General features: G+C 37.8%; 1 protein-coding gene across 1 annotated transcript in view; it reads left to right on the forward strand.

Moving 5' to 3' along the window:
- LOC107676622 (transmembrane protein 132C-like) overlaps positions 1-14,073 on the forward strand; it is a 253,438-nt gene extending 239,365 nt beyond the window's left edge. The window contains exons 7-9 of the mRNA XM_016471213.1: positions 3,695-3,968; positions 5,508-5,699; positions 12,336-14,073. Of these exons, the coding sequence (XP_016326699.1) occupies positions 3,695-3,968; positions 5,508-5,699; positions 12,336-13,529 (1,660 nt within the window). The 3' untranslated portion in view covers positions 13,530-14,073. The remainder of the gene's footprint in view (positions 1-3,694; positions 3,969-5,507; positions 5,700-12,335) is intronic.
- The last annotated feature ends 1,196 nt before the right edge of the window (positions 14,074-15,269 follow it).

The following is a 15,269-nucleotide window of genomic DNA, read 5'->3' on the forward strand; positions in this document are numbered from 1 at the left end:
GCAGGATTGAATGAAAATATATTTAAAAAAAAATACTATGGAAGTCAATGGCTGTTATAAACATTCTTCAAAATATCTTCGTGTTCAACAGCAGAAAGAAATTCATACAGGTTTGGCGCAACATGAGGGTGAGTAAATGTGATGATGGAATATGCATTTTTGTGGGCTGAACTATCTCTTTAAAAATGTTCAGCCAATGAAATTTGCTTTCATTCCAGGCAGTTTAGGATTCTGCAGGTGAAGAGGTTCTTGCATGACTTCATGCAGGATTTTTTTTAACAGCTAAGTCTGGTTTAGAGCCTCCACTCGGTTTTTGGGCTCCTGTTAATTGTGTTCTTGTTAGCAAGGTTGTTTTGAGGTATCAAAACACAAAATGTGTTGAATCTTACCCAAATGACTTCATCTCCACATGTACCCTCTAAAACGCATGCTGTTAAATGAAGGACTTCATCGTCAGCACATCACGACTAATTAGCCTGCCTCCGCTAGCCACGCTCACCTAGTGCTACAGAAAGTCAAGGGCCTCTGTCAGCAGTTTATGAACATGTGTTCGGTGGCCCAGACGCTCATTAGCAAGAGCTAGAGTTGGCTCTCACAGCTGCAGTCCGGTCTACACAGCGCATGCCAAAGTACATTCATCTCTCCTGTGATTATCACAATGTGAACATGTTTAGCAAGGATGAACGAGCATGTTAAAAATGGCAAATTCACCTTACGTTTGTTTTACTTGACCCAGAGACATTTTTCATGCAAGAGAGGAGAACGTGTCCATTTTGGCTCATCGTCTGAAAAAGTGGCAGAGGAACGTGTGTGTTTTGCATTCACCACTGATTTCCCTCTCCACACATTCTCATTTATATTTATCGTGGCATAACAGGGATGACCTTGCTGATGTAACCGCATTACGGTTTGGTGCTAGTGGGCACTGATGATCCATTTGTTTACCGCTATATGTGTGTATGAGAGAGAGAATCGCAAGGCTCTTCGTCCTCTGCCAAATGCGCTGCCAGTTGGTCCGTGTAGTGCGAGAGAGAGAGAAACTGACCCGAGAGAGCGTTTTTGTGCTCGTGCCAAGCCTGTAGTGTGTAGAGTGCCAGGCTGGCCAGCACTTTACGGCCTGGTGTTAACAGTGTTCTCTCAACACCAGGCAGGCATGATAAAGTCTGACCGCTGGGAATGACTATTCCTGTTTATATCAAGGAATGACGCTGTGTGAGAGAGATATGTGGAGCTGATTGCCCCCTTAAGGGACGTCTGTCTTCTCTGTGGAAAATATTGTTTATTGAATCGTCTTCAGACCTCCTGTGTAGGTAATAACTGAGCGCTGACACTGTGATCTCACCCAGAACAACTGATGGCTAAATCACAAAATGCCACTTGTTAATATCTCTTCCCTTCCCATGAAGCCTTTTTTTTACGGTGGAAAGTCCATGGAAGGATTTTCATGTCGTAATAGGGTTGCACTTATTTTCTCTTACAAAGGGTGAAAAAGCAGAGCAGTGTTTTGATCATTTTGCAAACGTTATTGTTCTTAACTAGCCAATAAATGTTGACTACCTGGAGTTTGAGGAAAAAAAAAAAAAAAGTAAAATGTCCCCAAAAGGTATTTGGACCTGGAAGTCATAATTATAGCAGTTTTTGAATGTCACTGCCTTAAAGTGCAGTCAAATTCATAATTGTTCGGCATTTCAGGGTTATTATTGTTAACTAAAACTAAACCCATAAAAGATGCCATTACTTGAAATAAAATTAACATTAACTGAAATAATTAATTGAAAAAAATAAGCATACAAAACTTTTTTTAATTTGAGTGTTTCTCTTTTTTGTTCAGTTTAAGCTGTACAAAAATGAAAACTAAATGAACTAAAAAAATAAATCTTAACAAACAATGATATAGACATGTAGACAAATTATAAAATGGCAAAACACAACACAATTACTAAAACAGAAAATATAAAAATAGTATATGTATAGAAAATACTTTTATAAAATCAAATACAAAAATTAACAAAAACTACATTTTTGCTGAAAATCACACATTTACAAGCATAACAAAATATCAAAACAAGTGCTGTTTATTAGATGAAATAAATATAATATATAAGAATAGCACAAACATACTTTTTAATTGTTTTTTTTTTCAACTGCTTACACACATTTTCAAAACTGTGCCTCTTTTTTTCAAAACTTTACACACAAATCCAAGAAATTCACTCACAAAATGCAAAATGCCTCACATCTCTTGCAAAATGAAGCACTAACACATCTCAAAAGCAAACATTTGCAAACACCTTTGCCATACTATTAATTCCTGTTAGAGTTGTGCGTGTTACATAGAGATTTGTGTGTTGTGTGTTTTGCAAAAAGTGTTTTATGAAATAAATAAAAAACTGAGTCAAGGGCCGAGAATTAGTGTATGGTTTTGCAGATTTGGTGTGTGGTTCTGGTGTTTGAGTGTCAGGTTTTAGAGATTGTGTGACAAGTAAAGATTTTGTGTGTAAGCAGTTGAAAAAAACTGTATAACAGGGTTCATTAACATTAGTTAATTGGTTAAGGCATTTATTAATCTAGGTTAATTTATTTATAAATATACTATTGCTCATTGGTAATTTGTGTTAGTTCATATTAATGTAAACTTTTTTGCAGTCACGAGCAGTAAGGGTCTGAAGAAAGTATTTCTTAGGTGTGTGTGTGTGTGTGTGTGTGTGTGTGTGTGTGTGTGTGTGTGTGTGTGTGTGTGTGTCATATAAATGTGTTTGCACCAAACCTCATTATTAATTACTGCAGTGTTGTATTGCATTATGCAGTATGCATTAAAGTGTGTGTGTGTGTGTGTGTGGTAAGAGAGAGAAATAATTAATGAGGTGGAACAAAACAATTGTTCTGCATGTGAGTGGAGGATTTTTTTTCTCATGATGTAATTGTTGTATGTGATTGCATTATGAAATGGGTTCAATTACAGTGCTGAGAAAGTCAATCTGCCACATTAACATACCTACACACACTGTAATCTGATCCAGCGGACCTACACACACATACCTTCCTCACAGATAGCCAGAAATCAATTTAATGCAATCTCTTTCGTTTAAACACAACAGAGAGGTTTTCTTCCAGTGATTTTATGATTTTGCTGTACCACGCAAAAAAACATCTAGAGAGGACTATGACCTTTACTTTAATTTTTCACCTATAGATGATGCACATGTGTATAACAAACATTCATGAAGCAATTTTGACTGGAATACTTGAACTGATCTTTGATTACAAAAGCACATTAAGCTCTGTCTTCAAATATGAATATGTTCTTTGTGAATCTCTTTACCTTAATCCAGTGGCCTCTAACATTAAACACATGAACAGTCCTGAATGAAAGCAAAAGCTTCATTGTATTTCCAGCTCTTTTTGTAAATGTCACTCAGTCGTAGAGCACTTAATAAAACTGATATGTTTAATTAGCTTCCCATGATTGGGTGCATCAGCCTAATGAAGCTTAATTTAGGCGTGTCAACAAACAGATATTTCTGTTAAAAAAAAGGTTGTTTTGTGAAACGTTTCATAAAAAAATCTTTCATGAAACCTTTGAAGAGGATAACAAAACATGATTGGGTAATACAGTAAATATGCTGAAGTTTACAAAAAAATAATGAAATGTAATCTTGGTGCAGATTCAAACTTTTATCCTTTCCATTCCCAGGTCAACGCGGGACAGTGAAGATGACGATGATGAAGAGCGGAGAGGAAAGACGTGTACTCTGCAGTACCAGATGGCCATGGTGCGTGTGCTCACACACTTTGTGGCTGAATCCTCAGAGACGCGAGGTCAGGTGGCCCACATGCTGGGCAGCGATTGGCAGGTGGATATTACGGAGTTAGTCTGGGACTTCCTGAAGGTAGAGAATCCACGAATCGCTAGGCTGAGAGAGGGACGTGTTTTGGAGGGCATGGATACAGGCATGACCAGCATTCAGGTATGTATATTTTCAATATTTATAAACCCTGTCTGCCAATGTCTGCCAATTTAAAGTCAATGTGTCTTTTAAATTATAAAAGATATTTTTACTCTGAAAAATACACTTAAAAACGTACACTAATGTGTATTCATGGTGTAAGGAAAATATGTTTTTAATTTTTACTTGCTGGTTACGCCACAAGACATTTTTAGTCCCATTGTTCACCCAGAAATGAAAGTTTTCTCGCCTTCAGGCCATCCAAGGTGTAGTTTGTTTCTTCATTGGAACAGATTTGGAGAAATTTAGGATTGTATCACTTGCTCACCAATGGATCCTCTGCAGTGAATGGGTGCGTTTTATCAAACGGCTGATAAAAACATCACAATAATCCACAAGTAATCCACACGACTCAAGTCCATCAGTTAATGTCTTGTGAAGTGATAAGCTGGTTTCTAAGAAGCAAATCCATCCAGACATTTTAACTTTATACTGTCACCAAAATATGAGTCCATTATCCGTAATAACTCTTTCTTCAGTGAAAAAGTCCATTCCCTGTTGTCCTCTCACATCAACATCCACCAGTTTGTTTGTTTGGAGCTGTTTTGGACTGTTTTCATTTGTAAATGGTGATGTGTGCATATTTCTCTCCTGATTTAGAGACTGCTTTTTGACTGGAGAAAGCAATATTATGGATGTTAATTGGAGTCATGTGGACTCGACTGGAGTGGTGTGGATTACTTGTAGATTATTATTGTGATGTTTTTATCATTTGTTTGGACTCTCATTCTGACAGCACCTATTCACTGCATAGGATCCACTGGTGAGCAAATTGCTAAATGCTAAATTTGTTCAAATCTGTTCTGATGAAAAAACAAACTCATCTACATCTTAGATGACCTGCGAGTGAGTACATTGTCAGAAAAATAAAAATTTTGGGGTGAATTCCTTTAAATTGAAGCTTTTCATATAGAACATTTTTTTTTTTTTTTTTTCATTTTTTCAAAACTACATGATTTTTTTTCTTGAAAATGGTAGGTTTTTAAAACCACATGAAACCAACGTGAATACAAAGAGTACATTTCTAAGGGCTTGTCACATTTTAAACTAGATTTTTTCAGTTTCTTTGTCATTGACTTGTTCTGTACATCAAGTACCGTCACTGTACCGTGGTACTCCCAGCGTACTTTTTCTGTAAGGCTGAATACTAAGATGTTACCTTTTTCACAGCTCACTTTTCTTCAGTAAAGTGGGCTGATATTGCAGCATACATGTGTCTGAGGAGGTGTTAGTCATCCGGATTTATTTTGTTTTTCCTGTCTGCTTTGAGACCAGATACCTAATATGTGCTCGTCTGCAGTGAAAGTGTGGGCAGACAGGAGACTGTCTGTAACACCTTTTTATTGCATCAATCACTAGACGGGGTTTACAGCTCTGTGTTTTTGATATTTCACCCTGTAATTGGAGGTAATCCCTGTGGGCAGCGCTGTCTCCACCAACCCAGATTGCTTATGATGCTTGTATTTAATAATGTGCTTTTGTGTGTATGCTCTGCTCTAGGTTCTGTCCCCGCTGTCAGACTCCATCCTGGCAGAGAAGACGGTGAGGGTTGTGGATGATCGAGTGGCCATCACTGAACTGGGCCTGCAGTTGGTCAGTGGTCTCACACTCAACCTGCAGCTCAGCACAGGAAGTAACCGAGCCATCAGCGCCACAGCAACCACACAGGAAGTGCTAAGCAATCCTAAACAGGTAATTTCAAAGCACAAAAACAGAATATTCACCGTTTTCCTGAACAACCAATGGGTGCCGAACAAGTCTATGACTTGTGCTGAAGACACAATTTCGTTGACAACAAAGCTATAGAACTTAACCCTTTTAATTGATCACTCATATAAAACTTACATGCAATGGGATGAACCAGAGTGAAATGATGGCCAGGACAGGAGTTTTGTTAATGTAAAACATCTTTTAGCTTGTTTTATTTTTGATTACGTTGTTTCATTGTAAGATTCAAACAGCTATACTCTCTTGGAAAACCATTTGGTGTGCATTTCTCTGGAAAATACTTCCAAGAAAATGCTCTACTTGCATTCACTAACAGTAGTCCATTATATTACGACGCCTTTGAAACGCACTGCAATTCCCTCTTTCTATAACAGCCTATTAAGGAGCGTTTTTCTACATTGGTCATTTGTTGCACAAGTGTGATGTATAACCCAGGGATGAAAGTAACTACGTTTGCCCATGGTTAAATCTGTCATGCTTAATTATGGCTTTGTTAATGGTCTCAGAGGAGGTGGTGAATGTGCAGTGCCTCAGTAGCCTACCTGGAATTATCTTCTAGTTGACAGTCTTAATCAATATGACGCACCTCAGTTTAGGATCAGCGCAGTGCTGTTAGTTCAATCCTTTAAATTAAGCAAGACATACATGTGTTTGTGTGTCTCAGAGGCTCTGTTAATTCTTGTGGAACTTGGTATGACAATGCATATTAAGTACCACTGGTACTGTACCAGAGCTGTTTTTCATGAACACATGAAGTTTCAAGCAAAGCAAGTTTCAAACAAAGAGAAATTTATTCTTCCTCATCTTTATGCACATTTACCACTAAAATGGTTTCAAAACCAAGTGAGCTGCACATTTTCTACAAAGGCAGCATCCTAAATGGTATTTTACACTGTATGTGATTGTTTGCAAGCTTTTCTTGTGATCTCACCATCGCACGTGAGCAACAAGCTGTAACGGTTATCTTTCATGGTGTGCAGCGCTGTCCCCGATCTGCGATCTGCCACGTGTCTCCTATTGAAAATGAACTGAGAACATGCAGATGGTGTGCACCATGTAAAATGTGCTTAAAATGTCTGTAGTTGAAATAGAGCCTTATAAATGACTGATGTGGTGCACGCTACACTGTTAGACAGTTAGTCATTTCTACAGTTATTTACTGTATATCACCCAGTATAATACTGCAAATTCGCTTTACAGTAAATAGCTGTAATACCCTTTGCATCATGGGAATTTTCTGTGACGTTAAACCCCACATACAGTGACTTACTCTATTTTTAAAAATTGCTGTATACTACTGTATTTGATGTAGCAGCCTCTTTGGCGCAATTCTATTGAGGCTGCTTTATTTTTCTTATTTCTCACATTTGGATTGACAAGATTTGACTTACACTGTGTCTACAACGCCGCAACAGCTTGGGACTGACTACACTGGATGTTACATCGCTTGTAATGATTGGAAAATCCGTTTGTCCTTCATGTCAGAAACAGCACGAGTGCTTGGAGTACATCTGTACGTCAGAAATATACCGGGGCATCACTTTACTGTCCGCATCCACTGTAGATAGTATAATGGGTTCTATATTGTCTTTTATTGAGTCACGCCGCGCCACTCGCATCCAAGGAAGACACGGAACCAGCATGGCAGCACCGCGGGTTTTGCCCATAGACTGTAAAAAAACATGGACGTAGTGTCCGTGACGTCACTCGTAGGGTTCAGAAGAGCATTTTTGAAGCCTAAAGTAGGTGGAGCCGACCGCTGCCATCTTGGCAGCGCGTCACCACGCGTCACTCCCAGATAATCGAAAATGGGCAAAAAGGTGGGACGTGGGTGAAGCTGAGGCACTAGTTGCTGAAACCATGCCCATCTATGGTGACAGCAGTGTTGCCATGCAAAGACAAAACACCATAACTTCGTTTTTGGTCGAAATGAGTTATTGATCATTTTGGGACATATATGACCTCCTTTATCATGTGTATAAGTATCTTGGAGAAAAGCTCAGGAGAAACCAAGACAGAACACAGTATCATCAGTTACCGCTCTTTGACTTTGTTTTAGATCGCTCAAATTAAGTTACGGTGCTCTGCATTTGTTTAGCCGTTCGTCAATATTACTGTGCCAGCCTGGAGTTATACGGTATTCTGCCTTTGTTTTACTGTACATTAAAGTCTGCGCTTTTATATTACGGTGTGACTTGTGTACTTTCATACATCTGTCGGCACTTTAGACAAACAAATTAGATAGATCACGATCTAACAAACTGCTCCATATAACAAAGCACTGTAAACAAGCAACGACTAGATAACTTGGCAACAATAATTAATCGTAAATAATCTTTCAAGTTTTTTTTTGCCGCTTGGTTTTGCCCGGGGATGAACCCACGAGAGTGGAAGAGTTCCGGAGAAGATCTGCGCTATGTGTCGATGCACCTTACAAGAGAATAAGACCAGTAAGCAAGGTAAAAAAATATATGTACGTTTGTCTGTGTGTTTGTGTTAACATTTTTGCACACCAGTTTAACCTAGTAACATTTACCCGTCAACATAACTTTAGCGGTAACAAACTTTACTATGGTAAACTGCGCTGTCGTTTCAAACGAGTTTTGTCAGCTTATTGAATTACTGAATTAAAATTACTTTTAATGAGCAACACTTATCTTGTATTAACATTAAGTTAACTAATGTGAAATTTTGTTCAGGTGTTAGTAGTTAATGTTGGCCAGTAGCCTATTAAGAAAATAAAATCGTATGTTAGCTAGGTTAAACAAATTTTATGGCTAGCTGCCTTTCTAGTTTTAGAATTTGTTTGTTATAGTTTTTAATGGAATTTAAGATTTACTGCATTTTTTGTATCTGTGTTTTAAAGGTATCGCGTTTTATTTGTATCGCTTTTTATTTCTCCTCTTTCCTACTACTTGTTTCACTTCTGTTTCAGTTTTTTATAACCATTTCTTACTATGTGTCAGTAAGTTGTTGTTATTTTAGCATGTGTGTTTGGCTCAGTGTTATTTTTTTTTTAGGATTACTGATAAACTAATGTAGTTTGATTTGTATTAGTTATCTATTTTAGTTTTAGTTACAGTTGTAGTAATGTTGTCATTTTATTCGTTTTTTATTATGTCTATATAGGCTTTTTATTTAGTTTTAGTTTTAGTTTTATTTAATTTGAGTTATTTCAGTACTTCAACATACAAAATGGAAATGTTTTTTTTGTTTTCATTTAAATGTTTAGTTTTGAAATGTTGTTGTATGCATGTCATTTTTATTTAATTTCTTTTATTTTCTTAAATGTGTATATATATAGTATTTATAGAGTTTTAGCTTTTAGTTTTAATTACTTTTTCTTATTTGTAAGTCGCTTTGGATAAAAGCATCTGCTAAATGACTAAAAGTAAAGTCAAAGTAAAGGCAACTGCAATGAAGCATCGAGAAAGACATGAGCAGGCCAGTCCCTGAGACTGATAATTCATGGTAAGAGAACAACTATGGTTTTGAGAGATGAGTGTATTCTAATATGGGGTTTGCCACTAACAAAGTGGATGGTGAGCAAAGGTGGTGGCCACGTTTTGGAGCAGCACCTGAGTTTTGCAAATGGCTATGTATTCTTTGGCTGCTTATCTTTTTTCCCCATTATGTTTCTATTGCCTAAAGATTCTTTGTTAGGATCAATCCAGATGATACAACATAATGCACTGCTAAATGTCCTGACAGGAGAAATGAAGATGCACTGTTCCAGCATTGGAAGACTGTATTTATAATTGTTATACATGCAATGTTTTAAATAAAGAATTTGACATTTTGTAATTATTGTGTCTGTTTTAATTGAATGCCAGTAATACCTAGCAGTGGCGGTTCGTGGGTTTTAAAATAGAGGAGGCACTCTAATTGTATTGGTCTGGGGATCCCTGGCGATTATTATTATTATTATTTGGTTAACCACTTTAAAATGGCTTTTGGTAGCTTTTAGTCAGAAAACGTAAAGAAAGTTACTGTAAAAACCCTTTGAAATGTCTAACAGTGTGCATAGGCAATGTCTCTGCTATAAACAAGTGCATCACACAAATAGTGTTCCTCATATTAAGCACATGGGAGATGCAACTAACAAAAGATTATATGTGACATGAGGTTTCTGGGAGGAATACTTATACTGAAAAATATTCAGTATAAGTATTAAACAAACATAAATTATAGTGCCATTCATTATAAGCAACATTTATAATAAACAAGCCTAAAGTAAATTATTTGAAGAAAAAAAAATTGAAATGACTGGCATGGGGGAAATGCGCTATACAAATAAACTTGGGCTCAAGTACCTCTCTCGAATCCAAATGTGTTTGCTTTGTGCATGTTTTGCATACATTCCGTTAATTGCATTATACAAGTCACTTTGGAATATAAGTTGCAGACAGCACATTTGACAAAAAAAATTTAACGTTAAGCATCCATTGTGAAAGATATGTGCGCACAAAGTTTGAAACGGCAAATGTCAGCATAGGAATCTCCAGTGATAAAATGACAATTCAAGTGCTGACATAAAGCTTTGCACTAATTAATACCAAACAAGTCCATCTTCCAATAATGCTGGCCATCAAAAGGGTGCAAAAATCTTAATAAATCAGATATTTCAACAACAACAAAAATAAACTATTTAAAACACATTGCAATCCTGAATATATAAACACACTGCAAAATCCCTCTGGAGCTCACAGTATGCTTTTAAAGTATTACAGATATCATTTTGACCTCCCTCATTTGCCATCTCAGTGCATGATTAGAGTGCTCTGGGAGTTTTTCCTCCCCCGTAGGATTTGTAGCGTGTTATTCGCGGACAGCGAGCATTAATGTCTTGGTAAATGAAGAGCTTAAGATGCGTGTTTGTTGCAAATCCCTAAATGCAGCCCCATATCCGTAATAGCACTGTGTTATCTCATATCTTTTAATCTGACTCCTTCTGACCCACCAAGTAGAGCAGAGACCACTCTGATCTCATGGCCTATAAAGGATTGCTGTGTGGAGTCAGGCACAGTATATTAGTAAAGTAACACGCAGTGGCACATGGGCTCCACCACAAAATGAAGGAGCTAACTCATTGTTTACTGCCTACACAGGCACATAGACCTGATGAGTAGCCACTCACACGGCATTAGTACATAATTAACTTTTCAGATTGATAAAATCCAATGTGTCTGTACACATGCATTATTGGTCATTAAATTGGTTTGCTTTGTTTGTTTTTTTAAGTTTTGTACTAATGACATTGATTTGATTTAATAGTTTTGTCACTCGCAGCATTTTATACAAGATGAATCTCCATCTTTCAGAAATGGCATCTGTGACAAAAAAAATGAAGACACTTTGTGATTTTGTTCCTTATATATATATATATATTTTTTTTTTTTACTGATTTTATGCTAGAAAAGTTTAACGTGTGTCACCACATGGGGTTCTGGATGAAAAAAAAAGTCATGACAGATGTTTTCTTTAGTAGATATTTTGTATGTCTTTGATTTCAGGAGACAGACCACTCAAATGAAAATGATAACGTTCAATATGGCAGATATTATATATATAAAATCACTTTTTAGTAATAATGTAGGTTACACTTTATTTTAAGGTCCAATTCGTGCTATTAACAAACCATTAACTACGACTTTCACCTCAATTAACTCCAAATTTGCTGCTTATTAATAGTTAGTAAGGTAGTAAGGTCGGATTAGGGATGTAGAATAAGGTCATGCACAATATGTGCTTTATAAGTACTAATACACAGCCAATATGTTAATAATAGGCATGCTAATAAGCAACTAGTTCATAGTAAGAACGGGTCCCTATACTAAAGTGTTACCATAACATTTGTTTACTCTAGAAGGAGCATGTACCTTAGCTGGACCTGCCTGAAAATGCAGCTTTTAAATACCTAAAGAGGCCAAATTTATGACACCATTGTTGTGATATTTTTATTGCTTAATTTAATTTGTTACAGTTCCTTCTAAACATTCTGACTAAAATTTGGCCAAAATAAGGCATTTTATGAGGTTGAATATTTATTCCAGGCAGCTTTTGCATTGCAAGCCTATGATGGCTAAAAACACTGTAGACAGACATTGAGATTTGAGACTTGCTAGCAGTGCCCTTGGCTTGTACTTAATACTATTTTGTCTAAGTAGGTTAAAAATAACAATAAACACTCAAATCAGCCATTTTAAGTGCTACAAGTCAATTTAGGAATCACATTATGTACAGTATGAAAAAAAAAGGATATTCATTTTGAGATCTCCTAAAGACAGCATTTAAAGATTTTTTAAAGATTAACTTTATGTGAACATTAGATGATGACAAAGTCATCCAAGTAAGAAAAGAGCAAATTACCATGCACAATCAAATACAATCAAAACTTTTTAGCTCCAACTTGCCGCAACATACCTGTCTGAAAGTTTTTAGTGGTCCTAAAGAAACCTTGATTAGCTGGTTCAGATGTGTTCATTTGTAGAAAAGTGGCCCCCCAGGAGCAGGATTGGACACCCCTGCAATAGCTGATATCATGCAATTATTGCTGATACAGTCATACATATCTTTTGTTTTTCTCTTTACCCTCTGTAGGAGGCGCTGATCAGTGCGTGGCTGCAGTTCAGTGATGGCTCCATGGCTCCTCTGGACCTGTACAACCCAGGGCACTTTGTTCTGACCGCTACCTCTCTGGATGAGGATGTAGTGTCCGTACGGCAAGACGCAGCAGGCCGGTGGCCAGTTATTTCTGCACGAGCCGAGGGTCAAGGTCTGCTGGTGCACGTGGAAATGACGGTATCTGAAGTATGTCAGAAATTTAAGCGTCGGAGCGTCCTGGCGGCTGGAAACTGCAACATCCGTGTGAAGTTCGGTCGTAGCGAAAGCGCCTTGAGACCGGGTGACTTCGGCCAGGATGAGGACATGGACAACAGACCAGGAGACCGCAGACAGAATCCGTCTCTCCCGGATAGGACCGGAATGGACAACCACTACTATGGAAGCTCCATCTCAGACATGGAGGACGGTATCATGAGAAGAATCACCACCACAGCCAAAACAGCAATCATCAGGAGACCAGGCGGAGACAAGCTCTCAGATGATGGGAGCCAGTTGCCCGGCATTCCAATTGACTTCTCAGACTTCCCCGCTCAAGTGGACCTTCCCCGAGGACATAACGTGGATGAGGATGACCTTCAAATACCTCATGGACTTACTGACCTTGAAATTGGGATGTATGCTTTATTAGGAGTCTTCTGTTTAGCTATTCTGGTTTTCCTCATCAATTGCATCTCATATACCCTCAAGTACCAACACAAGGAGATGTCGATTGAGGGCCAGGAGAGCTTGAACCACGCCCACGACTGGGTGTGGCTGGGAAACGACGCCGAACTTCTGGAGAGCCACGTAAGTTTGTCTCCGCAGACCGATGAGCACATCACCATTATGGATTCCAGCTTAGGAGGGTTAGAGGAAGGGAGCCACCTTCTCAACGGCGGTTCTTTGCAGAAGAACGTTCAAGGCCAGGTGCACCGAGGAGCCGAAACCGCTACGCTCTGCACCGGAAAAGACAGCAAAGGCGATTCACCAACGACCAAAAGAAAACGTGTGAAGTTTACCACATTCACCACCATCCCAGTGGAAAGTGTTAGTCCGGCTAAGGAAAATCTGGGAGTCAATCCTGACAATGACATTAAGTGGGTATGTCAGGATGTTGAGCTTGGTGACTCCAAGGAACTACGAAACTACATGGAGCGGCTAAACGACAGTGCTTTAAAGGAAGTGGCGTAGTCAAATCAATGTGTGCGAACTGAACTCACCCTTTTGCCTTTGTAATAGAGATGAGTACGAGCCAGGGAACAACTGCTACATAAACCTTATTGAACACAACACATCAGTCATTACATAACAAAGGATGTCTAGCATTCTTTTGGTTTGACATGTCAATGGTAGGACAATGCCAAGACAGAGAGAACAGCAGACTTATGGCAAAATATGACATTTTAACAGGATGAATCGAATCTTTTTTGTATGTTCGTTTATATTATGTTCTCTATTCTCTTCATTTTTAAGTGATTTTATTTTACCACCTTTTGTAGTTAAAAACTAAACCGTATTTCCAGGCTTGCCAATGCTCTGCACTCACTTATGAGGCTACAGGACTGTATGCAGATGGTGACATGTAGATTAAGGATTGTGATATTAATGAATCATTGTAAATAAAGTGCACATAGAATGGTTTGGATTTGGATGCCCTACGAGTTTCATTTCTGGCCAGTGTATTGCTTGCTAGATTCTGGATATATTTAGATTATTCACCAAGAGACCTTGAGTCACCAAGTTTGACATTTGTGTTTCAGTCTTTTTTTGTTGGTAAAGAGTGTCACAAAGCCTTTTCCTCAGCCTGAGCGGTAAACATGTTATTCGGCCCAGAACTGCCTAACTAAATCAATTACAAAGTTCCTCAAGGCTCTGTTTAAATTATACTTTATTTCCCAAATCTCAGTTATAACCTTTTGTTGCTTGAAGCGTCAGAAACAAGCTGTTTCAACTGAGATAGGAACCTTATTAAAGTACTAAAGGAAGGTCGGCTCCAGTCATTTTTGACCATGGAAATATTCTGGGTGTAAGAATCAATTATAAATTCCAAACCATTAAGGCAATCGATTCCAGACTAATTCAGAACAATAGCCCCAACATTGGGAAAAAAGGGCAGTCCGAAGATGCCAATATTTATGCAGCATATGATAACAGTCTTGCTTGAAAAAGGCCAAATGAATTCTATAATGGTTGTACTGCATGTTAATATGACATTTTCGCTGCAATCCTTCAAGCCAAAATATTGTAACCTTTCACTGCACAAGTGCCAATTATTGTCTAATTAACCTGCAGTAGATACCTCTTGCAAGTGCTCAATGGTATTTCCTTCTCAGTTTTATTAATGGGAAACTATCAGTCCTTAGTGAAAATCATTAACGGCATCAGACCTCTGAGAGCCAGACAGAAAGGAAGAGATTCTGCACTTCCAACCAATTAAAGAAAAGATAAAAAATCAGTGTTGTTGACAAATTTCGGGTTTAACTAAGACAAACTAAGAGCAAATGTTGCCACATTTTATTTACTTCACCCAAATATATTTTAATAAAATAAACAACATAATATATTAATAAAGACCAAAAAAAAATGAAAATTGTTCCAGTTCGTTATAGGACAGATGATGTACAGTCACCATCAGAAAATAAGTCCAGACAAAGCGATAATGACCAGCTGAATGCACAATATGCCGCTTATTACATCCTACTAACCAAACAATTTCAACTCAAATCGATATTTCATGCCTATATACTTGTTTGTATATGGTTTGTATATTTGAGGTTATCTCATCCCCTATAACAAGATAAAAACTGCTGCTTTTATGTGTTATGTTATATAATTCACACAGGACTACCCATTCCTGCAGATTTGCTTTATACAACATTAGGAAGATCAGGCCCTTTCTTTCAGAACATGCAACACAACTCATTGTTCAAG

Source organism: Sinocyclocheilus anshuiensis, unplaced genomic scaffold (assembly GCF_001515605.1).
Source record: "Sinocyclocheilus anshuiensis isolate Anshui unplaced genomic scaffold, SAMN03320099.WGS_v1.1 scaffold296, whole genome shotgun sequence".
Taxonomy (NCBI): Eukaryota; Metazoa; Chordata; class Actinopteri; order Cypriniformes; family Cyprinidae; genus Sinocyclocheilus; species Sinocyclocheilus anshuiensis.